The sequence below is a fragment of the Phocoena phocoena genome, chromosome 3, assembly GCF_963924675.1.
Source record: "Phocoena phocoena chromosome 3, mPhoPho1.1, whole genome shotgun sequence".
In the NCBI taxonomy this organism is placed as follows: domain Eukaryota; kingdom Metazoa; phylum Chordata; class Mammalia; order Artiodactyla; family Phocoenidae; genus Phocoena; species Phocoena phocoena.
Genome location: NC_089221.1, coordinates 146,534,415 through 146,560,351, shown reverse-complemented (window position 1 = coordinate 146,560,351; position 25,937 = coordinate 146,534,415). Strand labels below are relative to the sequence as shown.

The 25,937-nt window shown below is 44.9% G+C and overlaps 2 protein-coding genes across 2 annotated transcripts in view; one reads left to right on the top strand and one right to left on the bottom strand.

Moving 5' to 3' along the window:
- DOCK2 (dedicator of cytokinesis 2) overlaps window positions 1–25,937 on the bottom strand; it is a 425,761-nt gene that overhangs the window by 197,291 nt on the left and 202,533 nt on the right. The window lies entirely within an intron of this gene.
- INSYN2B (inhibitory synaptic factor family member 2B) lies at window positions 1,313–19,219 on the top strand. The gene is made up of 3 exons (XM_065874342.1): window positions 1,313–2,658; window positions 3,771–3,845; window positions 19,033–19,219. The coding sequence occupies exons 1-3, from the start codon at window positions 1,313–1,315 to the stop codon at window positions 19,217–19,219; spliced, it is 1,608 nt and encodes a 535-aa protein (XP_065730414.1).

The following is a 25,937-nucleotide window of genomic DNA, read 5'->3' as shown; positions in this document are numbered from 1 at the left end:
TTAGGGACAGCTACAATTTGTGTTATGAAGAATGTGGCGAAAAGGTATAATGGGGGTCCTGATATGATGTAACATCAGAGGTGTATGTGAGGGAGGAGTCATTAGAAAAATTTCGTGAGGAAGTGCCATTTAAGCTGGGACTTCATGGATGAATAGGAGTTGGCTGGGGGATGCCTGGGAGTGGAAGGAGGAAGCGATCCAGGCAGACAGGCATTTTGTTCCGAGGCCCTGTAGCCACAAGGCGGCTGGCTCACTAGGGGAAAAGACACAAAGGTAGTAAGTTGACTTACCCCCAGACCATCCACTATCAAAAGCCCTCAGCTGGGAGGTTGGAAATTGGAGAGAAACCCAGGCCCCCAGGAACTGTGTTCTCAGTTGCATCTGTTATCTCTTCCCTTTCAGACTCTCCTTGCCTGGTGGCAAAGACTGCCAGATCCCAGACCCTGACCCCGAGGCCAAGCGAACAAAGGTTTTGGCTCAAATACCCAGAAGTTGCAGATGTGGCTCACTTTTCCCACATGTGAACTTCAGCCAAGACACCACGACAGGGACTCTGCCCTCTGAATGCCCTCGGATGCCTCAATCCTGTCCCCATCACACGCCACTGGGTTTTGTGAGGCTATTCAGGCAGATACGTTTCCCTCACTGAAGAAAAGGGAAACAGCATGAAAGAAAACAATGGCCCCAAAGGAAGAATACGTGATTGACGTAAATGGGGATGTTGCCTCAGGAGCATCATGTATCATCAAAGAAGCCAAGCCCCAGGTCATTTATTTCTCTGCCTGTTTACATGAAATGGAAAGATATGTTTAAGTTTCCTGTAGTTTTACACTGCAAATTGACGCTCCCAGAAAGGAAGCCGTATGTTCCAGACGTAGCAGGTTTCTTTTGGAATTCACATGTTGGCAGTCTGGCGCTATCCCCTAAATGGTACTTTCATTGTCTTTTTGTTCAAGACAGCAAGCTTCTTCCAGGATCAGAACTGCCTGCCAGCCTCCGTTGATAAACAGCCCACCAGCTCTCGTGGTAGATCAGGTTTAATAATTAGCCTAACTCCTTGTTTACCTAAGTGGCGATTACCACTGCAATGGAATAATATTTTAACTGCAGGGGAAGCACTACGGAGAGCCCCCCAAGCAAAGCTACTGGCTGGGAATGGCCAACAGAGCTGCCCATACTCAGAGGAGAGGACCACTCCATCCCGGCTGGCAGATCTCTGTGTCTGAGATGCTGTCATTAGATGCTGCTCCAAAGACCTAAGGAAATGTGCCCAGGAGAAGTGTATGGTCCCAATCCTTTCAACTGAGGCTCAATGGCCCAGCAAAGTATGAAAGTGAGGCCTGTGCTTCTGAAGCATAACAGTCTAGAGTCGGTGGAGCTTGTGAAGCAACCTCACCACCGCAGGAGCAAATCTCAGCAGGTACGATTTAAGGAAGATGGCACCAGTAAGACTCCACCTGCCCGAGCTGAGGCTGACGTCCAAACTTCTGAGGACCCGGCTGTAATGGGCAAGACTCAGGCCTCCGGGCACCATCACCTCCCCACCTACTCACTCTCCTTCCCCAGGTCCCAGAAGGCAGGGGGCTTTCGGCACATCGCCATCCAAACCTCCCCCAGTCTCAGGAAGCACTTCCCAGTTTTCAAAAGGAAGAGACTCACAGCTAGCAAGTCCCTGGTGGAAATGCAGACAGCATCCCAAAGTGCCATCCAGGTGAACGGCAATCTCTCTGAACAGGACATTGTGTCCTCTGACCTTGCCTACTTAAGGCTGTCTCGGCATCTTGAAGATGGGCCTCAAAGGGTCAAGGCGTCCCACCCATTTCTCCCTAGAATGCCCAAGGTGCAAAGCAATGGGCCTGTGAGCATACGCTTGGAAGCAGGGACATGGAGGGCCTCAGAGAAAGCAACAGCTGCCATTCAGGTTCCAGATGATATTTATCACAGCCCTACCTGGGCAGGTAGAGAGTCCACTTTCAGCCCAGACAGGTCTGCTGAGATTAGCAACTCCATACCCACTTTGGTTGACATGTGTCCAGGTGATGGGAGAAGAGTGCCACCGTCAGATTCAGAAAGACCCCTCTCCTGCTTAAATGCCACCAGTGGTGCCAACCACATGCCCGGCACAGGGAAACTTAAACCTGAAATGCTTTTGCCCAAAGATAACTCTGATGACAAAGACCTTGGCCCACTGTCATCTCAGTCAAAGGAAACGTGTGTTCCCTCACATCCACAGACTCACAGCTCCCCTTCGCCAGGCTCCCACAGCCAGCCAGCCCAGCCAGGGGGAGCTTCAGACTGTGCTTCATCGAGTAACAATCACCAGGATCTGCAGTCACTCAAAACTAACAGTGAGTCAAAATCTGCCCCTGTGTGTCAGGAGCAGATGGCAAAGAACCCCTTCCAGTCACACACCCCAGCGTTTCAAAACTGTCCAGAAAGCAATCACCTCCCATCCTCTCTTCCAAGGAGGGAGACCAAACAGCAGGGCACCACGGAGATGGGTGCACTTAATCCAATCCACCTGGCACAGGGTGAGTTCTGCGACCTCCAGGGCAGGCTGCAATCCGTGGAGGAATCTCTGCACTCAAACCAAGAGAAAATTAAAGTCCTTCTGAATGTAATTCAAGACTTGGAGAAAGCTCGAGCTCTCACAGAAGGGTAAGGTGGATTTTTTTGTATTGGGTTAAGTCACTTGCCAGGATAGGGGCAGAGAGAGAGCACTGGTTTCCGTTAGTAAGATGTCTCCAAGATGTCTGAGATTCTGTTGTTTCCCCAAATTGTAAGCAATGGTCCCCCTTTGTTCTGACTGGGTTTCGCCTGGTTGTAGGCTTTGGTGGATTTCCACGGTGATGTGTTTTTGTTTCCAGATGTCAACAGACTGCAGAAAGGGGGCAAGGAAGCAGCAGAGTCAAAAGGGATTCTTATTAAGATGTGAGTCCAGCTGATAAACGATGGGGGAAAATGACAGCATGTAGGTGCCTCCCCCACCCCCATCCTTGAAGCAAGTTACTGCATTTGCACAGTATTTTAGTTATTTATGGGTTTGTCACAGGGACTTGAGGTGGCCACTAAGCTTACTGTTGACCTTTCCCACCACTGACCACTTTGAAGGCTTGGGCCAGTCCATCATGGACCAGCTAAATGGAAACTGAAATGAGATCACAATTTTGCAAAGAGAAAAAAGTCACCAAATGCTTTCCTGGATGACTCAGCATCAGTCTGGGGAGGGGAAGGCAGTTATCTGTTTAGGTGTGAGTTGTTCTTTCCTTGAAACAGTGCTCTCTAAAGACTGAGAAGAAGGAACGGCCAAAGCTAATCAACGAAAGGGTAGGAGAGGGAAGAAGTAATTAACTGGCCTTTGCTGATCTGGATCAGAATCAACATTGCCTCGTAAGACAGAAGCACTGTGATGATACAGAGAGAAATGCACTGAACTAAGGGATCTGGAGTTTTAATCATCTTCCTCTACTCATTCGCAAAGTCCCTCAGTTTCCCCATCTATCATGTGGGGGTAAGAATAACTGGCTCATCTCATAGGGTTATTGTCAGCATGAAGAAAACCCATATGTCAAAGTGCTTAAACATTTATAAAGCGCTCTAGAAATGTGAGCTTCTATTAACAGGGGCTTCTTGTTTCTGTGTCTGTAATGGCCAGGCTTTGGTACTCATGAGAGGGGCAATGCTGTGCTGCAGGGAATGAGTCTGTAGAATGCGTGCATCCCAGGGGGATTTTGCCCACAGATTTATCTAGTAAATGCTCTATCTTGCAGGCGCAACTTTTATCGAACTGGCCAAGATCTCAACAACTGCAGTACCTGCCAGAACACAGCGTGCATCATATACAGGTACCTGGCCACAACCGAGGCCTGCTCTTGAGAGCACAGAAGTTGCAGGGTCCACAGGACATTCTTGTAAGCTCTCTTAGGCACAGAAATTCAAGAGAGGGGCAGAGACAGGAGGCCTTGGAATACCTGAGGCTTAAAAAGCAAGGTGTTTAACTATGAAATGTTAGCATCTGGCTCCAAGGCAGGCATTGCTTTGTTTCCTCACAGCAAGGTCTATGAGCAAATCCTCTTGAGATCATCATCCCTCCCCTTACTGAATACCGAGTACAGGCGCCTTGCTAAGCTCTGCACGCCCGTTTGCGTCTCGTTTCACAGTATACCTCGTGAGGTAGGCGTTAACGTCCTCAGAGAAGTTCAGCCATTTGGCTCCACTCCCATAAAGCATTTTCAGAGGGCGGGGGGGTGGGGCGGGGAGCGGGCTCTCCAACCAAATATTCAGAGTCTTGGGACTCAAATCCAGATCCTTCTGATCCCAAGCCCTATGATCTTGATCGTTGTACCACACAGCCTCTTCCTCCACAGTAGCTATCACACGCCAACAATTACTATATGTCAAGAACTGTGCAAAGCACTGTGCATTCGTTTCTAAGTACACTGTTTCTTTCCAGCAGGGGGTAAGGTTGCTGCAATAGAGTGCATTTTTGTAAGTAATAGAAGGGAAACAGCATACAGTTGGAAGAGCACTAAACTTGGAGTCAAAATCCCCAAGTCTACGCCTGCTTACTTGTCTGGAGCTCAGTTTCCTCATCTGTAGAGTGGGAACAATTATCCCTCTTGAGAGTTGCCATTAGGAACAAATGAGAAAATATATCTGAATGCGTTTTGTTAACAGTAAATTTCTGTACAAATCCAAGAGCTTATTCCTGTTATTACTGGAAAAATCAACGCCCCTTTAGCTGGAAGTCTACTTTTGGTGGCACACTGGAAAAGTGGTCTAAAGCAGTCATTTCAGTTGATGGAATCTAACTTTGTTTAACAAAAATGTATGCTTTGGTTTTCTGTATTATTTTCTCTCTCTGATGAGAAAGGCAGCTAGGGCCTGAGCAAACTGAAGCCCACCTGGGTTGCCTGTTTCTTCTTTTTAAAATGTCTCGTTCCTTCCAGCAGAATCCTGAGGTTTCATCCTGGCAAGGGATGGGGGCCTGGTAGTCAGGGGGCCCCCACCCTTAGGACCATAACGTTTTTTCACCAATAACAATAACAGGAGCTTCAGGACCTCTCAGAAAAAAACATGCCCTTTACCCTGGCATGAAGTATCCCCTCTTAAAAGGGGGCTCTGGACAAGGCTTGTGCCTTGGAAAGAAAAATTAGGGAGTCTCATCAATTGCTTACCTTTTGCTCCTTCTTTTTTTATATCCCCCATCTTAAGCAAATTTCCTAATCACCAGGAGGACAAAAATCATTAAATGTCTAGACTGTTAGGGAGGACAAAAACTTTTCCTCATAAACAAAAATAATTATTTTTAACTAACTTCCATTTAAATTTTGAAAAGTCTCTTTTTCAGCAGCCAGCTGATGTATTTTCTGTTACCTTCAGATGACTTTTTTTTTAGCTTATGTAAGTGAAAAGGACAAATGTTTATTTTCCAATCTACTATGAGTTTCTTGCCCTGGCCTTCGGCAAATCGTTTCTGGCCTCTGAGTTTCCTCATCTGAAGAATGAGGGCCTTTAACTGGATAGCCCCATGGTCCCTTTCAGTTCTGACATTCTGATGTTCTAGGCTGAATTTAAAATAGTAATATTTGGCTAAACTACAACTTTCCAACAAGTCTGAGAATGTTTGCATTTTTCTAGTACTTACTTCAAATATCTCAAGCAAACATTCTAAATTTACCCCTGGATGGGCTGGCAAACCTTTATCCACACATCCCTTTCCAGTTTTCCAAGAAAAGCAGCCACTGCATGCATCTATACCTCATTACCATTCAAAGCCAGACTTTTCTCCCAGACAGTATCTATATCGTTGTATCCAAGCCATTGTGAAGGAACAGGCAATTAGTTTGATGAAAGCAAAGAGATAAGCACAACATCTCCATCACAGTAACAGTGGGAAGATGAGAGTTGTCATTTTTTTTTTTTTTTTTAACATTTCAAATGACTTCAAACCCTGTATGGTATCCTGGAAAGTCAGATCTTGCAAACTAATAAATAAATGATGTGAAATACTCATCCTCAGGCCTTGTTAAGCTGCAGTCTCTCCCTGATGATGGATGGACCGAGTGCATGTCACTGAACATAAAGCACATGGATGCGTGATGGATTGCCTGCCGGGTCTTCTTCTCTGGAGATGTTGCTGCTAAGTTAGCAATCCATAAGGTTTTCTAAGTGGCCCCATCAGCCGAAGCCTATGGCTATGCTACTTGCTTCCATCAAGACACATGGGGTCACTGGTTCTATCCGACTCATTCTCTCTGCTCCAAGAGGAGCCTTCTGTCCACCCGCTCCTCAAAGCCTCACTGGCATTCTTCTTACCATGGATCACTGTGATAGATCCTACCTCACCAAGGAGAACAGCACCAAAACTGATGCCCAAAGATTCCATGTATTCTCAGGAGTACAGCAGGAAGAATGAACTCCTTGGAGTTTTGACTGCTGTGGGCTCCAGGGGAAGGGTGTGGGGATTGGCTCTATGACTCAAGCTGGTTCCAGGCTGTTTAGACCCCAAACACTCTCCTCACGTCTCCTTAGCATTAATCCTAGGACAAGCTACTCAGAGAGTTTCTGCATGCCTCCTGCGGTACCCAAGATTCATTAGCATTGAATTACCTAGTGAGAAGGTTGTTCTCTTTTCAAGTTCATTTCAATTCTTCTGATTTACCCAGAGGGAAAAATCTGAGTTTGGTGCTAGAATGTCTTCAAAACCTTTCTAATGCTTACTTATCACACTTCTTTGCCAAGAGTGAGCATGTTTCATGTCCATAGCCATGGGCAAGCAAGAGTAGCAGCCAGAATGTAATCATTTCTAAATCTTTATGGAAGATTTTAACTTTTAAAACTAGTCCCCCTACCTACTCACTGTTAGGCACGTCTCCATTTTCAAAAGGTATCTTGCCTGTTTTGTACAAATGTTTTTAAGTCTAAAAAGTGAATTGGTCTAGAGAGAAAAAAAATTATTGTGCATGTGGTATGGGGAGTTTCACAAAAACCATGAAGGTGGTGAATGAATGACTGCAGTTTTGGAAACTGTGCCTTAAGGAACCAGCTCCCTCTCCTCCTCTCAAGGACATGAAGCCTCTCCAAGCCATATCTCTCCTCCTTCCCTCACCCCGTTCTCTGCTCCTCCAGCCACATCTGCCTGCACTTCATCTTCACGTTCACTCTAAAAATAACCACAGAACCTCTCTGGAGGTCTCTGACTATACCAATCATGCATTTATTTTATGGATGTAGCTCCCAGGAAAAAAAATCTGCCTGGTTTAAGTTGTAAAATGCCTCAAATGTTTTAAGGGAAAAGAACGGGAAGTCTTTCTCAGAAAAAAAAAAATTTCTTCTATCATCCAAGTGTGTTTCTTAGAAAATGGAAATAAAGAGCAAACAGCAAACTTACCATTTTCAATGGGTGAAGGGAGAGGCTGGCCATGTAAAATTTGAAAGGTGCTAGAGAGGAGAGAACAACAGAAGAGCACTTGTTTGCTCAGGGGTCTCTCTGGACAGGCTGTCTCCTCTTCTCATCCTTAGCCTCTGTTCATGACTTCAACTGCACTCATGGATTTTAATTTTAATTTCTGTGACATCAGCTTCCCCTATCTTTTTTATGAGTTCTCTCTCTCCCTCTCTCTCTCTCTCTCTCCCCCCCCCTCTCTCTCTCTCTCTCTCTCTCTCTCTATATATATATATATATATATACACACACACTACCTACAGATCTTTCCATTTCTATCTTGATATCTCAAAGGTACCTCAAATTCTCCATATACGAAAACACACTTCTTATTTTCCTCCACAAAATTCTTTTCCTGTGTTTCTTATTTTGCTCAACATTGTTAACCACAGTTCCATAAAGAAACTATAGTCCCCATAGTGCCTCGCTCCTCTCCTTTACAACACACATCAAATTGGCTACTGATTCTACCCTCTCTCTCTGGTCCATAAAGGCTCTCATCATTGGTCACTTAAACGCTAGCTGGCCTTTTTGCCATAGGTACCTTTTGCCCTGTCCCAAGTAATCCTCCACACAGATTGCTAAATTACCTGAAAAGAAGAATCTGATCATGTCACTCCCTTGCTAAACAATTTTGTTCCAGTTCCTGTTGTTTCCTTTAGCTAATTTTTCAAAGCCCTTTGAACATGATGCTAACCTTCTTACCTGCTGGGTCTCCTATTTCTCCCCAGCCACAGGGAACTACTCAGCTGGCTTCATATACTGTGCGTTTTCTCATGCATGTTTCCTTATTTCCCGAAATGCCTTTTCTGCCCTGCTTTGTCTGGAAATCTCCTAGTCTTGCAGCTTAAAAGTCAGTTCCTCTGAATAGCCTTACACTCCTTCCCAAGAAGGACCCCCTTGGCACACACATTCCTCGACTATACCATTTATCCTATTGCATTGTAACACAGTGTTTATGAGTTTCTTTCCTTCAGCAGATGGCTAGTATCTCAAAGTCGTGGGCCAGTGTCTAACACATAGCTGGTGCTCAACAGAATCTTGTCAAGGAAGAGAATGGCTATACTGACTAGGGGAGGGATGAAAAACAGTGGTGGGCTTGAGACAGCTATTCAGATGCCCCAAAGTCAAGTCAGTGTGACTATTTGTGTGTGCCCCTACCCTTGGGTGGGGAAACAGAAGGCCTTAATTAATCAAATGTTCTTATTAGGGAAGGAAGGCTTCTGCGCAGCAGGTCCTCAGAAGATCTTTTGGAACTAAATCAAACGACTATATGTAGTACTGTCAGTTTTCAAACACCTGGAACACTACAAGATGAAACCTAATCAAATCTTCCTTCGATGACTCAGAATGCTTGTTGCAATTTCACAGGACATTGAGATCCTCGTTCATCACGGCCATCCAACATTATTGCCCAGTACTTCTGTACTGGCTGTGGTAGGAACGGCGGTTTGCTGAAAACTCCCTCCAGGCTAAAATATCTCCCTTCTACGGTGTCTGAACTGCACCAATGACCTCTATGGAAGAGGGAATTAAGGCATTAGATCGGCAGGTTCTCTTGGTAAAGCATCAAAACCCAGTGTAGTAGGCAGAATAAGGTCCGCAAAAGATGCCCACATTCTAATTCCTGGACCCTGTGAATATGTTACCTTTTACTTGGTAAAAGGGACACTGCAGGTGTGATTAAGTTAAGGATCTCAGGACAAGGTAAGTAGCCTGGACTGTCCAGGTGAGCCTAACATAATCATAAGGATCCTTACAAGGGAAAGATGAAGGCGGGAGAGGCAGAGTCAAGAGGATGTGACAACAGAAGCAGAGGTAGAAGTGATGTGGTCACAAGCTAAAGAAGGTAGGCAGCCTCTAAAAGCTGGAAAAGGCAAGGGACACACACTCTCCTCGAACCTCCAGAAGGAACACAGTTCTGCTGACACCCTGATTTACAGCTCTGCAGGACTTCTGATCTCTGGACTCTAAGAGTAAAATCTGTCTTGTTTTAAACCACTAGATTTGTGGTAATTTGCTTCAGTAGTAATAGGAAACTAAGACGCCTGGATTAAACCCTTATAATTCGTAAACTACTCACATCTAATTGGAGGTCTGTTAACTTGACTTTGATGATCTTTGCAACTATGACAGCTAGGGGAAGACAGAGATCTGTTGGGATGAAGATTAGGGAAAAGAAATAAGAAGAGAGCTACCACTTATTGAGTGTCTGTTATTACTGGTCATTATAAATGCCTTTTATTTTCGTATCTAATCCCCACAACCATGTGAGATAGATAAAAATACTCCCATTTTACAGATAACTGAGATAACTGAGGTTCAGGGACTTGCACACTATTCAGATTAGACAATTGAGCCTGAGAGAGAGAGAGGCGCTTGCACTATTATTCTGAAACTAATAAGTGGCAATGTCGAGACTGAAACTTAGTCCTCCCTTCCTGATGGCCAGCTTCTACAGCATGCTGCCTTCAGGGGACAGACCTGCTTGAGGGGTATCAGGGCTCAGCAGAATGTTGTATGGCTGAGTTCTCATAATCCAAGGGCATCGTGAGGGTTTGTGTTTAAGTTGCAGGACCTAAATAGTGTTCTCAACATGTGATCCTGGGCCATCTGCATCAGAGTCTCCTGGCTGTGAATACTGGTTGCTGGCCTTCACTCCCCAAACCTGCTGGATCAGAGGGGTGGGGTGGAGGATGGGAATCTACAGGCACAGCCAGTTTCCTGGGAAAGCCTGATCCCAGTGAAGCTTGAGAAACATTCAACTAGGTAAAATTAGGGTCTTGAAAGGAGGAGGTTTCTGGTTGATTTATTAGAAACTTTTGTGACATAGAAAGCTCTTGCTAATAAAGTAACCCAGAAAGTAGCTTTTGTTTTAAACGCATCATTAGACAGATGATTTACCTTTCTGCTTGGCTTCAATTACAGGGTTAGGTGGTCAGGTATAGACCTAACTAGGGGGTGCAGGTGAGAGTGGAGGCAAGAGAAAGGGAAGGGAAGAGGATTGGTGGTGGCGGTGGGGGGGCTTCCTCATAGACTAAGGGTATTTTTGATGCCTCCTATTTCCAATGAGAAGACAAAATGAGCTTCTGCCAGTCCACGCGGGCGCCCAGGCTTTCATTATGCACTACTTAGGGGATTCATTTGTAGCCTCTCCTCCCTCCCACATTTCCCAGCTCCTTGGTCCTCATCTGAGATCAGGAACGGAATGGCAATCCCTGCTGTGCTTCCTCCTCCAATTAAGGTTCAGACCAGTTAGAGCCCAATTCTGCTCCCAGGCCAAAGGCCCAAATGCTAGGAACTGCCCTCTGGTGCGTCCTGGAGGAGCAGTTACAAACCCCTGACAGGGCGGCCATGCAAAGTGCTGCCCAGGACCGCCCACCCTGCTCCAGGAGAGGGTGTGGTCACCACAGGCTCCAGAACCAGGGAATATGCGTGAAGCTGAACACCAGAATCCTCCACCACTTTCCTCTCATTTCCTCAAACTCCACAGACCACAGACTGCTTGTTTATCATTATTGATTCCTCCACTGTTACAACTCCTCTGAGCAAGACAGAGAAGAAGTTAAGGATATGCAAAAGGAGATTTGCTGCAAGTGCTGTCCTTTGTACCCGGCGACCAGCATCCCTGTTCTTGGGGTCGCCCCCTCATTGTTTTAATATTTGGAACTTCCCATAAGGAGCCTCTCTGGAACACAGGCCAAAGCTGTACAGCTGTGTGCCCTGTCGGAGAAAAGCCAGGCCTTCGTCTAAGCAAGGAAAGCAACGTGAGTTACCTGGGGTCATGCAGTCAGAGGCGCTGAGAGCCTTCTAGAGTTTCCTTCTATGGTTAAGTCACTTGGCCACTGGGTCTTAGTCTTGCCTGCCACTTAAAGCTATTACTTAACCAGAGAAAAAGGCATTTTACTAGAAATGCAATATGCACCCAGGCTTGTGAATTCAGCAACCAACTTTCCACGTAAATTATTTAGTATGTTCCTTTCGTCTGCTTAAGATGCCCTCCCAGCGCGGAGCCAAGTGAACTGTCAGAGCCTCGTCTTCCAGCCACGGTCCTCTCTCTGGCCAGCAATGATTTCCACAGTGAGGAGTAATTATAAAGCACACAGCATGTCTGTTCTTTCTAGTAATCACAGGTGCCTTCGCAGCTCTCATCCCATTGTAGTATGGACTGAGCAGCATTCATTTCAAATGCAGGAACGTGAATGTTAATGGCAATACTACCCAGCATCCCCCAAACAACTACCACCAAACATAGCTCAAGCTCTCTTTTGGAAGCAGACATAAAGTTTGGGGTACATGTGGAAACCTCTCTGAGCCTCGACAGTTTGATCCCCAAGATATTTGCCATTAGTCCCTGTTTCTCTCAGTATGCTTATCCCTTTTCTTCTTTTCCCTGGAGTGTAAGTGGAAAGAAGTAGCATTTACAGCATCGGCGATTTATCTGCAATAAAAATGAAACCTATTTTAATGCATTAATAGCTAAAGAGGCTGAAACATGCCATAAATATAAAATCAAGAAAGTTGAGAATTTCGCAGGAATAACAAATGGATGGCTGCTGGCATGAGGCCACAGCTGACCACAAAATGACCCAGTCTTTATTTCTCTGTCAAGTTAATGCAACAATCATTACCATTGGTTGAACCAGGCACTGCGCCAGGAATTCTGCTAAACACTGTACACGCATCATCTCTTTTCAGACTCCCCAAAACCCTAAAATATGGGTATGGTTATTATTCCCATTTTCCAGATGAGGAAACTGAGACTCAGAGAAGCTATGTGACTTGTCCAAGATCCACCAGAGCTAGGGCTTAAACCAGTCCTGCTTTCAGGAGACCTTCTTGTGCCTTTCCCTCTTACTTTCTGACCTTGCACAATCAGTGAATATTTGTGTTAAAGTTCTCTGAGACGACCTTCTCTTTCTAAGGACTTAATGTGAAGACATTCTCAACACAGAGCCACAGAACCCAGAGCGCAGACCTCCCTCACAGATAGCAATCAGCAGTGAGGTTTCTGCAGCGTGGCTCTGCTTACTTATGTGCCTAGAAGAGAACGTGCAATTCTCTGAGGACTCGTCAGCAGACAGTTGCCCAAGAAGGGGTGTACTTGCCAGCTGGAAACGGCTGTGAGTTGTGAAGCTTAAAATTGTACCCTATAAATAGTGAGCAAACTGGTCATTAGGAGAAAGTTTTAGGAACAATATCCCTTCCAGACGGGAAAAACACTAAGGTTCCTACTTTCCCAGACTGTGATTCTTCCCCAGAAACACTTTCCAAAGGGGTGTGATTTATTCACGTAGACAGGAACCAAACTACCCGTGCTGATTCCATCGATTCTTACAGCTAATTCTAAAACAAAAGTTGCTGGAGCTCAATAAATCTGTGTTGCACCTGAGTTCCGTGGCAAGAGGGGCCACAGAAACATTCTAACAGAGATGAAGAGGTGGAGAGGGACTTGGAAGCGGTTTTGTCTTCAGGGAGATGCCATGGATCATTAGTTTCTCAGCCAACCTGCTTGGGGTGTACGGTTTATGGTTTAAAAGAATGGTACGGTTTAAAAGAACAAGACCCACCTGCTGAGAAGGAAGAGCAAAGGGCCCCTGAGGACCTCAGCAACCTACACCAGACCCAAAATTGCACCGCCCAGATACTACCTTGAGTAAGCTGCCTCCTGTGGGGTGTCTGTCTTCTCTGGTACGCGGCCTCCCCGTCAGAATGTCCCTGCAATCTGAAAACACTATGGCAGGGTGGGCTGGTCAGCTGGGTCACGCAGGGTCGTGCATGCAGCCCAGCCCAAGTTGGGTCTGGTTCCACAGCGGGCTGCAAGTTCATTTAGGTGCACTAGGCCTTGGTCACCAGCCCCTCCCCTCCCCTCCCCACGCTCATCTGGTGACCAGGATCTCACACAGATTGAAGACTGCTGTTCTTTCGATGCTGTGTATCTTCGTGTACAAGCTTCGGAGCCAGACAATCTAGGCTCAAACCTTGACTCTGTCACTTATTAGTGTGTGCCCTTGGCAGAATATTTAACCTCCCCATGCCTTGCCTCAGTTTCCTCACCTGTGAAATGAAGATAATATCTACCTCATGGGGCTCTGAGAATCACATGAAACGTGAGAATTACTAAACTTGTAGTATAGTGTCCGGAATATAGATTTCATTACATAAATGAGAGTCATTCTCCTCCTCTTCCTTCTTCTTCATCATTTAAATTACCATATGCCCTCACCTAACATGACCCAGATACTCTCATGTTATATCTCTTTCTTCTTAGAGTAAGACCCTGGTACCAGCCAAGCCCTGGGCTAAAACATCTGATCCCTTTTTAGGAAAAAAACAGAGGACTAGAGGTCAGGAAAGCAAGCTGAGATTCTGATCATAACTTATGGTGTGACTCCCTTCAGCAACTCACTTGTCAGCTGAACGGAGATAACAACCTTCCTAGATTCCTGAGCTATTGTGAAGATAAAATGAAAATGCAGATCTGGAGTGTCTGCAATCTGAAAGTGCTATATAAAAGTAAGAGGTTTCTATTGTTTGTTTCTATATAAACTTTTATCTCTGTGTGTCTCACCCAACTTCAGTTTGCCCAGCCAAGATGCTACATCCAGAATCTGTCTCTGTTGTTTGCTTATGTATTTACGCATTTATCTACTTTTTGCTTCTCACTATTTCTTCTTCCAGACAAGCCATGACTTAGGCTTCTCGCTACTTCCAATTACCTAGAAAAACATCCTTCTGTTTTTCACCTAGCATGATGGCTGGAGCATTGATCTGTCAGCTAGATTAGTGAAGTGCCCTCAAGAGGGAAACCTGAAAGCTCTCTTCCATTCTTGGTCTACACACAGCTCACTTTCTAAATGCAAAGTGGCACCATGCACAGACATCTTGGCTGGGAAAGGCTCTAAGGATCCCCAGACAGTGAACTGGGCACTCCTGAACCAGGTGTCAGGTATTCCATGCGTCCTCAGAGGGCCAACCTTGCAGACCTTGAATGCTCCAAACTACCTCAATGGCTCCGGGCCTGAACCCTGTATTATAACGATTTCTTGACCACCATTTGCCACTCCCACCCCACTGTGAGCCACAGCTCTGTACAAACTAAGCATTCAGCACTCCTCTTCATCCATGTGGATATGAATTGAGAAGATGGTAAGGGTGGGAGGATAGGTAGATTAAGAGGAAAGAGAGAAGGGAAGGTTGGAAAAGTTACTGGTGTTCTACCTTGATACCAAACCCAAGGCAGGAATTTATTCCCCAGAATCTGCAAACAACCCCCTGCTAAGATTTTGCTTGAATTCTCTCAAGCAGGCATTTTATTCCCTCTTTCAAGATGTTGCTGAAAGTGCTGTGGGTTGGCTAACTAAGAAGTTGAGGGGCATCTCCTCTTCTCGACCCAGCCTCAAAATGAAAGACAGGTGAGAGAGGGCACTGCCCCCTGCCCATTTATAAGGCAGCTGCTACCAAAACAAAATATATGCCTTCTCCTCCCTTCCAAACTAAACAGTAGTTTGTCAAATGGATGGATAAGAAGAAAAGTGACAATTTTCCTTTATGTTAATAAATTGCCTAAAAAAACATTAATCAATTTCTTTCCAAAGCACAGATGCTTCTCTGTACTCTGTTATTTGCCTGGCCTTGAAAAGAAAGTCACCTTCAATCCTCTTTGAATTGTCAAGACCAATGGGGGCAGTTGCAAGAAGAGGATGGGGAGTTCCCTAAGTCCCAGTGATTATAATGGAAGCCTGTGGTGTTTCCATAGAAATATAAAGAGCATATTCTTCCCTGAATGTACATGGAGGGGAGAGGTGAAAAGTGATATTTCTGGCAAGGTATACAATTACTGAAGAGTTGAAGGTATGAGTGAGGAGGTGAGGCATTCAGTCCCTAAGACAGGAAGACAAGAGACTTAGTGGAGTGGGTAGAGACCACATCCTACATAAGGACATTTCCCGTTATTGTGTCCCATCTGCACAACTACCCACTGAAGTAGCTTTATAACCCCCATTTTCAGTTGTGTCTCAGAAAGAGAAGCAACTTACCCAAGGTCACCCAGCCAGTAAGTGGTACAGCCTTGGTTCAAACCCAGGAGTATTCCATTCGAGAGCCATTTCTGTATTGTCTACGATGTGCTTTAAATTGTGAGCTAAGACAGACTTTACCTTCTTTTTTTTAAAATTAATTAATTAATTAATTAATTTAATTTTTGGCTGCATTGGGTCTTCGTTGCTGTGCACAGGCTTTCTCTAGTTGCAGCGAGTGGGAGCTACTCTTCGTTGCGGTGTGTGGGCTTCTCATTGCAGTGGCTTCTCTTATTGCAGAGCATGGGCTCTAGGCACTCGGGCTTCCGTAGTTGCAGCACATGGGCTCAGTAGTTGTGGCTCGCGGGCTCTAGAGCCCAGGCTCAGTAGTTGTGGCACACGGGCTTAGCTGCTCCGTGGCATATGGGATCATCCCAGACCAGGGCTCAAACCCGTGTCTCCTGTCTGGCCTCTTGGTGCTGGTAACTAGTGGCTCTGTGTCCTTAGTAAATGCTAGCCAATATCAAGAGCTACTAGAGATCTTCTAGCCAAAGCTTAGGATCTGCCAGATCAGTGAACAGAAGTATCCACTGAGGCTCCGACTTCCAGGATGTACTGCCCAGCACTGCACCCCTATTTGTCTCTGAGCCTGGGGTGGGTTTCTGCCACCACTACCTGCAACTCACTCTCCCCAACTGAAATTTAAGGAGATGGATTCAGAGGCTGGGGAAGAGTTGTCTCCAGCAAACTCTCTTTGCTTTAAGGAAGGAATTTAAAGCAGTGAGTTGCAAACTCTGATTCTTACCCTCTCTTACACTATTTCACAGATAGAGAACATCTACATTCATAGTTCTCCTAGCTCCTGAAATATCCCTGCCCTCTTTTCACCAGGCAGAAAAATAACCTTCATCTTAGGGCATCAGCTGGAGCCAAAGAAAGCAGGCACCCCTTACTCATTCTAGGAATTTCCTCAGCTTTCTGGTATCAGAAATTTCATCCATCCATCCATCCATCCAGCTGGTCAACAGTCTAAACATCCATTCATTCATCCAACCATCCATTCATCCATACAACCATCTAACCATTCATCCAGCCATCCAACCAACTATCCATCCATCCATCCATCCATCCATCCACCCACGTATCCAATCATCCATCCTACTCTAGGCCTGATACTGTGCTCAGTTACAGGGACATCACAGTGAGATAGACAGATGTGGATACTGCTTTGGGCGATCTTTCTTACCAGCGTGTGAGACAGATGATTAAACTAACAATTGCTTTAAAAATCTGCCTTGTATGTATCTCAACTACCCCTACTTTCCAGCTCTTCATCCATATACCTCTACCAAATTATATGAACATACACACAAAACAGACTCCTTCTCCTTATATGTGATATTTCTCTGACTTCTTAATTCAAACAAACAACAACAACAAACCACCTGAGTTTGTCAAGGCTCACAACAATGTCCTAACACCAACTAGAAAAAATAGTTCTCTGGGTGAGTCCTCAGTGTCAGACCTCCGTGTCTGTCTGTCTGTCTGTTTACTACTCTGCCCCCAGCACCTAACCTAGGGCCTGGAACATGGGACATACTCAGTAAATTTGGTTTGTTGAATGATTAGCTGAATATCATGCAGTGTTTGCTGGCGCCCGACTCTGAACTGAGTGTTGTACATCATTCTGTTGTTTATACTTCACTGAGATCCTATGAGTAGGTACCATGCTTATTCTGCAGGTAAGGACACTGTGGCTCGAATACGAGAAATGACTTTGCCAAGGTCTCACAGCTAATCAATCATGGAGCTTTGCCTAGAAAAACATAGCCTGCATTACTATACCCATTATTATAAGTCACCCAGCCAGGAGTATATCCCTGTGGAGGAGACCAGGGGGCACAGAAAGTAAAAGGATATAAGCTGAAGAGAAGAAAATCTGGTGGAAGCATATCAAAAATACAGAAACAAAATAATCAGACACCCATCCCTGATGCTCCTTAAGCATGGTTATTCAGCCCCTATTACTGCTACTATTATCATCATTAATGCTATTACTACTAATACATTATGTCTTGCTCTTTGCTTTGCTTCTCAACGATGTGTCTTGGAGAGCTTTACACCTATGCTATTTCATAGGATTCCTCAATACAGACATACTTAAATACTCTCCTTTAATGGGCATTTCCTAATCTCCATTCCTTTTTTTGTTATTTTATTTGTGTGTTTTGGAGTCATTAATGTACAGACTCCATTGTATCATCTGTACACAGGTCTGTGAGGTAAACATGACACTGTTGGGGACCAGGGTTCTCAGGGGTTGAGAGAGTCAGAGGCTGGGGAGAGCAGAAACTCTGGCCTGCGTGCAGTGGGTGCTCAGGCTCGGCTTGACCTTTGAGGGCTTGGGAATCAGGCCAGTGGGCATCAGGAATGGTCAGCCCGTCTGGGAAGTCTGGCTCAGCCTTCTCAGAACCTGGAGAGCCGGGCCAGGAAGACTGAATCCTGCGGACGTCCCTACAGACTGTGTATGTGCTCCCTCCACCCTTAATTGTCCACGTTCCTCCACAGGAGATTTACTTACAGAGGAGTTGCCAGTGCCAGGATGACTGGAAGGAGGCTCTTAAGCTTATAGCTGTGTTTGTTACCTGGTTTCATACTAGAACTCTCAGAAGGCCCAAAGATGAGGAGCTAGCTTGGGAGTATGGAAAGTGGGGGAAATGCAGAGTCACAAAAACGGTGTTCCTCCTTGTTTAGCGAGGAGGAAAATGAAATGTTTCATACGGAAGAGGAAAGACCCCATGTTGGTTTGTGATGTGGCATGACTGGCCAAAGCCTTCTACCCAGCAAGGGCTAAAAAGGAGCTGTCATTAAAGGGAAACTTTCCTGGTCTGCTATGCCCATGTCACCTCCCAGAGACCCAGGATCGGAGTAAGTGCCACCAAAAAGGCAGATCACGATTGCCACACGTGACTAATAAAGCCCCCAAATGGTACCTTGTCACTGGGCATTCTGAGATGGCTTACTATATGCCAGGAACCACTCTAAGTACTTCATTTATATTCTCTCAATTAATATACATCTTAATTCCAAAGAAAGCCTTTGAGATAGGTGCCATTTTTATGTCCATTTTACGGATAAGGAAACTGAGTTGTTAGTTTTAGCATATAATCCTCTGTGTTACTTAAATACTTTATAATGAGGCAGTTTTCATGCATAAAATGTATGTAAAAAGAATGAACAATTAGGAGCATTAAATAAATGTGAGAGAGAGACTGGAGCCGTTTTTACCGGACATCTACTATTAGGCTGCCATGTTACGTGCTTCATTTAATCTTAGTAACATGCCCAAGAGGAAGGCATTACAGATGCCAATTCAGTCAATGAGAAACTGGAGCTTCCGAGAGGTGGCACAGGTTCCTCAAGGTCACACAGCCAAGCAGCTACCTAAGCATCTGGGACCTGACCTCAAAGCACATGTTTTTCCATGTCAGTTGGACACTTGGTGATGCTACATCAGTATGTGCTGATTTGAATTTACTTTCCTTCCTTCCTCTTTGTGTTTTTCAGTGTAGAATATGACTTCCGGCAGCAGGAAGGCAGGTTCCATGAAGTTCTACAGAGTCTGGAGGAAGCAGAGCCAGTTGAGGAGGCATCTCCCCCACCAAAGTCCCTGGCAGAGCCCTCAGTCCCTGAGAAACAGGACTTAAGGCGGAAAACCAAGAAGGTGAAGAAGAAATGCTTCTGGTGGATCTGAGCTCATGGGGACCTTTACCTCTGCCCTTCCCGAGGTGGGGAACCACTGCCCTCAGGCCTTCTCTACTTCTTAGCGAAGGCCCCAGGCTATGAGCCACTCGACCTGTGAAACCAGAACAACTTGGGGCTGGATTAGCTGCCACTGGACACATGACCACACCTCACCTGAGTGCGTGCCACTGCTTGCTGAGGACCTCACGGACCCGAGTGCCCACTTGCCTAGCTTCCTGTCACACATCCTGGTTTGTGAGTCTAGATTCCCACCATGGGCAAATCCCCCATCGCACTTTCCTACACCTCTGTAACGCTAAGCACTTTCTGCCCGTCCTGGGTTCATCGTCCCAAAGGAAAGAAACAAAAATGTGTGCAGAGCAGTAAGATAGAGGAGGATTACAAGCAGATACCCAGAGAAAAACAGACACCCAAACTGGCAGTTTTCTAAGATGTTGGCATACATGAGCACAACAGAAGTGGGCAGGACACGAGAATGCAAGATCACCTTGTGGTTGGGTCCTCTTCATTTTTAATTAGTCCCTTGATCCCAAAGCAAGGATTTGTCATTTCATGCTGTGTGGACCTTAAGAGTCTGTGGCAGAGTAAGCTCACCACAGGGTATACGGGACTTGCAGGTATGACTATTCTACAGTTGTAGCTACTCCAGGGCCCACCTTAAATCATCCTGCTTCTCAGTCTGAGGCCTGAGACTGCCTGGCAAATGGATGGGGTCTGGTTTGGGTTTGAACTTTAAGATTCCACAGTTAATTTCTCTGCAACATTTAAGATCATGAGATCCAGCAGCCTATCTGTCCGTTTCATCTTACCAGAAACATAAATAAGACTAAGACAAAACACAACACTGGTTCTCGCCCATTCATCCCTACAGCAGCCCTGTAGACAAGTTCAAAGTATATTAATCTACACAATCTCCCTTCCTGGTGACCAGGCAATGGTCACCTGATTGAAGAAGCAGCAGAACTGGGGATGAGGATATATTTTTTTCCATTTTAGTATTAAAGGTCTTTCCTTCCCAAAGTCTGAATTCTTTTAAAGTCTGGCTCATTCTTTTGACAAGACCTCCATATACGTGGGTCCAGTCAAACTTGCATGGCTGAACAAACAGCTAAAGTAATATAATTCAGTAACTGCTACATACTCTTGGGCGCGAGGGGTAGGTTGGCAAGGCTCATATTCCTTCTTGTTAGACTCTCTACCAGCCTGTGGTTGGATTGGGGCTGCTTAGAAAAGGGATCCTAAACTCAACGAGCATTCAGTGAGGAAGGCACTTCGTAATCCCCTTTGCTGAAGACTGGGCGTCTGAGTTAGAGTCTTTGCAGAAGACTGGGCGTCTGAGTTAGAGTCTTTGCAGAGTGCAGCATCCTGTGTAAACGTGGGACGTACGTTCCCCGCTGCATACTGAGGCTAACTGAGGAAACCACCCTGACACTTTCACCTTCCCCTGTCCCTGAGCTGCAGTGCACAAAGCTATTTCAGTGACAGCAAGAGGGAAATTTGGCAAGGAATCTTGGCTGGCACTATTAAATCCTGGAATGTCATTCAAGATGTTCTTGTTCTGTTTCTAGTGTAATGTTTAAACCCACAAAATGAGACCGGAATACATAACGTGAAGTTAGAATTAAGATAAATACACTTGTCATACTTAAGCCACGTTTCAATAAGATATGGTACCATTGGCTAAAAGCCACAGATTTTTCAGTATGTATCCACACGATCAACTCTCAGTTGACCCCAACAACCGAAAAGAACAGCACAGAGGATAATCCAGTAAAGCAAAATCATTGGGGATCTCATATAATTTTATCTTGTAGGAGCGCTTCCATCTTAATTTGCTTTGCTTCCACTAATTTTCAAATTAATTTATGTTCCTGGGCGGCACAGTGAAATGGAAATAATCCTATTCCCAGAATTAAGACACCCAGGCAACAGAACAGTCTATTCCAAGGCCTGTTTGTCCATTCCCGAGTGCAGGTATGAACACCTACTCTACCTGTTTTATAAAGTCCGTGCACATGCCAACATTAAATGGGCAGAGCCACCCAGAGGTGATCAGGATCATTTGTCAAAGTCAGCCTGTAATGATGAAGAGATGTCTGGGATAACACACACAAAATGGATAATCCAACATTTGGATAATTAAGTGTATGCTGTCATACACTTCTGTTGAGGTGGCGGCCTTGAGATAAACCCTCAACTGAGTTAGATGAAATAGTGGTCTGAAAAGGTTGACATTTCTAGAGATAAAACCAAACAAGGCTATAATGATTCTATACCAAAGCACAACACAACATTGCTTGGGCCACCAACCTGAAACTGGGAAGGAAGTCTCTTCTGAAAATTGAACGTTTAAAATTGTTATGGGGGAAGTGGATTCAGTATACACATTCCTGCTAAACAAAAACGATCATCTCTGTGTTAAATTTCAAAAAGTATACATATACCAAGACTCTATATTCACCTACTCATGTGAAAATTGCTTCTTTGTAAAGTATTACGTAACCTCTACCGTGATATCCTACAGAAATGCTGTACTTGAAGTTATCTGGTTTTACAGAGCGATATTAATTTAGCAAAGGTTACTTTTATAAAACTGAAAGGTGAAAGACTGATACATCACCTTAAGTTGCAGGAGTTTATGTAGCTGCTTTCTCTGTAGTTAAAAAAATGTGTACTCGCTATACTTGGAACTTAATACCAGCTCATCTATAGAGCACCTTCTTAAAGACTACGTACTAATGTAAGGTTTTGTAAATTTCTAAACTGTTTTAAATGGGATATTATCTTTTGCAATAAACTTACATATTTTTCCTAGGTTTTAAGACTCCATTACTAGCTTGGGTTGGTTTGGGTTATAAAATTTAAACCTAAGAAGGATGTCCAATGGTCCTAATGGCAGGGAGAGTTTTCATTATAATCGCTTCTATATGTTTCCCAGGGAAACAAATAAAAAAAGAGCAGCTTCAGAACTTAGCATGGCAATGATCTCCTCAGGGCCCACATGTCCTGGGAGCCAGAGAGGCACTGTGAATCAATGATGCAATTCCCAGCTTCATTCAGACGGATACATATTCATGATTTTTATCATTATTATACTCATATGCCTGAAATGTAACTTATTCAATATTTTTCTTTAATTATTTTTCCCATAATTCTCTTCCTAGAAAGAGGAATAATTTCTTTAATTATTTTCCCCATAATCCTCTTCCTTTACATCTATCACCACCATGAGAGAAACCAGTATGGTGTTCCAAAAATAAAAGATGAAACCAAAATAATTTTTTAAAATTCTTGCTGGAGCCTGTTGAGTGTTAACGGTGCTGAGCCTGAGACCAGCTCTCTTTGTTAAAATGGGAGATCAGCAAATATTCAACACGTGCTAAAGCCACTTTAACACCAAATGCATCTTCTACTTGACTAATCAGGATGCTCGAGAGAGAACTGAAAAGAAAACAACATTACCATCACGGGATTTAATTTTTTCCCTGCGCTGTCCATTAGCCATCTAAAACCAGTTTGTTTACCAGTTTAGGTGGGAAAAACCTGGACACAGAATCAGAAGTCTTGGGTTTAATATTATTCTACTACCCTCTTTTTTGCAGGATGACCTTGGGAAAGTTAGCCTCTGTGAGCTGCTGATTCCTTTTCTTGTAATGCTGAACATCACCCTTCCCTGACAAGGGTGCCTGACAATTAAGTGGGAGAGAACCTTGAGCATTACGGAGGGCACACGATAGGTGCTCAATAAATGTGTATTTATTCATTTGTTTATTGAAGTAAATTGCGGGAGAAGAGGGAAGATGCTTTTATGGGACTGCAATGGGTTTTCAGAAACAGGCTTGAGGTTTTCTCAGAGCAAAAAGTGGTGTTAATAAGGAATGAACTCTTCCTGGCCTTATTAAGACTAGAAACCATGACAATGATCGATAAGTAACAAAGGTCTCAGTGAGCAAGAATACGCAGGCATGTCTAGCACAGAAGAGCACTCTGGGGAATGAAGGATTCTTGCCGCGTGGAATCAAATACCCTAGAGGTAAAAGACACTGCAAGGGCTGGGCCCCTGCCATTTGAAGCGTGAGGCAACTAAAAGAGGCTAGATAGATGATGCATCCAAGGGCTCGTGGAAATCATGTGGGAAGCCAGTGCTGGGAGCAATGTGGTGGGCGGGTGCAACGTGTGAAGGTCTACCAGACACCAGCACCCAGGGTGGTTCCAGGAACCACTGGCACTAGACTTGAGACGCATTCTGACCTCCAGGTACAGTTTCTTTCTTAGCCAATCAGAGGCCTCAATCTAGCCTTCACTTGAAAAGGCTCTCATTTTAAGCAGCTCAAGGCAACTTGCTGGATGCTAAAAACGTATTTCTCTTTTTAAGTTCCAAGAAACATAGATGCTTTGTGATCATTATGCCCATCAAGCATAGCCTGCAATAAAAAGAACTAAAAGACAAATCCACACCCAACACTCTTTGCATTTGGTGAAAACCATGTTTGACCGGCTTAAGGCTCATAACCCCTTTGGGGTACTTTCATCCCAACTCCATCCCCATTTTCTTTCCACCAGTTTACAGCCTGAATTCCTACTGCTCATGTCTATCACCCCTAGTCCTGAGGTTTCCCAAATATATGATTTCTTCCTGCATCCTCCAGGATCCTCAGCCCGGGAAGAACCACCTAGAGTCTGGTTTTCTCACTGCCAGGCTAAGCTGGCTTCCCAGGTAAGTGTGCCTCTCCACTACTGGCCTCCCGTTGCAAACCCCCTTCTTCTCTCAGCTGGCCTCCACAGAAGCATCCCACCTGGTCTCCCCATGTGCACGCCCTTCCCTTTCACCACGTAGCAGCAAAACCAGTCATTGCTGAATTTAGACCTGACCCATGTCACACTCTGGCTGTCACAATCTGGCATCCTGATAAACTTAGGAAGTCAGACTAGGTCTGTCACTATGGCTCAGGAGGTCCCACCTGGCTCTCCTGTGGAAGTTCCCATCATAGGCCCTTTCACTGTCTGCTCTACAGTCACAGTGAGTCACCTTGGGTTCCTCAGAACCACCATGCGAACACTCCCTTAACACTCTGTACACACTTTTCCTTCTGCCTGGAAGAGTCCCCACCACACCACCCGCCCTGCCCAGTTTCCAGCTCTGCTGGGGTTTCCCAAGTAAGGCTTTCCAAGACTACAACCACCGCTGCCCCAGATCATCCCAAATATCCCTCTTATACACTCACCTGGCACCAGGGACCCCTCCATCAAAGTCCTTGGCACAGCTGTCCTTGTACATATATTTATGTAACTCTTTGATGAATGTATTTCTCTCTTATTAGCCTATTATCTTCCTAAGGTAAGAATTCTGCTTATTTTTGCTCACCTTTGAATCTCCAGCACTTAGCACAATGAGATTCAAATATTTTTTGCAGGGATAAATTAAAGAATGAATTGGATTCAGTGGAGAGACAGGAAGAAATGATTCCCCGTTTTTTCCCTTATCTATGTACAGACTCTATCTGTGCTGCCAGGAGCATCTAGCCTTCCACAGATTGGGGCCTTCAGCAGCTAATGTGGCCAGTTCTTCTAATTCCACTGTGGCCCACATGGCATTCAGGACTCAGGAACATCAAGCCACTACCATCTTCCCCCACCATTTATCTTGAATATTGACAGCCCAGCTTAACCTTGTTTCGGAACAAATTGTTTAACCTTGTTTCGGAACTTAATTAAATCCCCATGCATTTTGCACATTTTACCAAGATACTGCCTTACCGTATGAAAGAGAAAATTAGTTTTGAAATTAAAGCAGACTGTTAACTATTTTTGCTGTAATGTTTCCATTAAAATGCCAGAACTTATTACATGTGACCTAGTCCATTTCAGACAAAATGCAGTTTAAAGGAGACAGGGTCTGTCTCACTAAAGAAGCATTTGGGGCAGAGCATTTTGTCTTGGCTTAAACCACAATTAAAATGAAAAGACAATAAGCAACACACCAAAGGATTATTTACTTCAAAGCAAATAAAAGCTTTATTTATTTACCTTTTTAAAAAAATTTTGGGGGCTTCCCTGGTGGCGCAGTGGTTGAGAGTCCGCCTGCTGATGCAGGGGACACGGGTTCGTGCCCCGGTCTGGGAAGATTCCACATGCCGTGGAGCGGCTGGGCCCATGAGCCATAGGCCGCTGAGCCTGCGCGTCCGGAGCCTGTGCTCCGCAACAGGAGAGGCCACAGCGGTGAGAGGCCACAGCGGTGAGAGGCCCATGTACCGCAAAAAAAAAAAAAAAAAAAAAAAAATTTTTTTGGCCGCGTTGGGTCTTTGCTGCTACGCACGGGCTTTCTCTAGCTACAGCAAGCGGGCTTCTTATTGCGGTGGCTTCTCTTGTTGCAGAGCATGGGCTCTAGGCACACGGGCTCAGTAGTTGTGGCTCACGGGCTCTAGAGTGCAAGCTCAGTAGTTGTGGCACACAGACTTACTTGTTCCGTAGCATGTGGGATCTTCCCAGATCAGGGCTCAAACCCGTGTCTGCTGCATTGGCAGGCAGATTCCTAACTACTGCGCCATCAGGGAAGCCCCAAATAAAAGCTTTATTATCATGAACGGCTTTCACGAATTCTCAGAGTCCATAACTAACTATGGTATATTAAATTTCACTCTAATGAAACCCATAATTTTTTCTCCTGGCAAAACCTCAACATATATTTCTTAAATCTTCAGTCACAC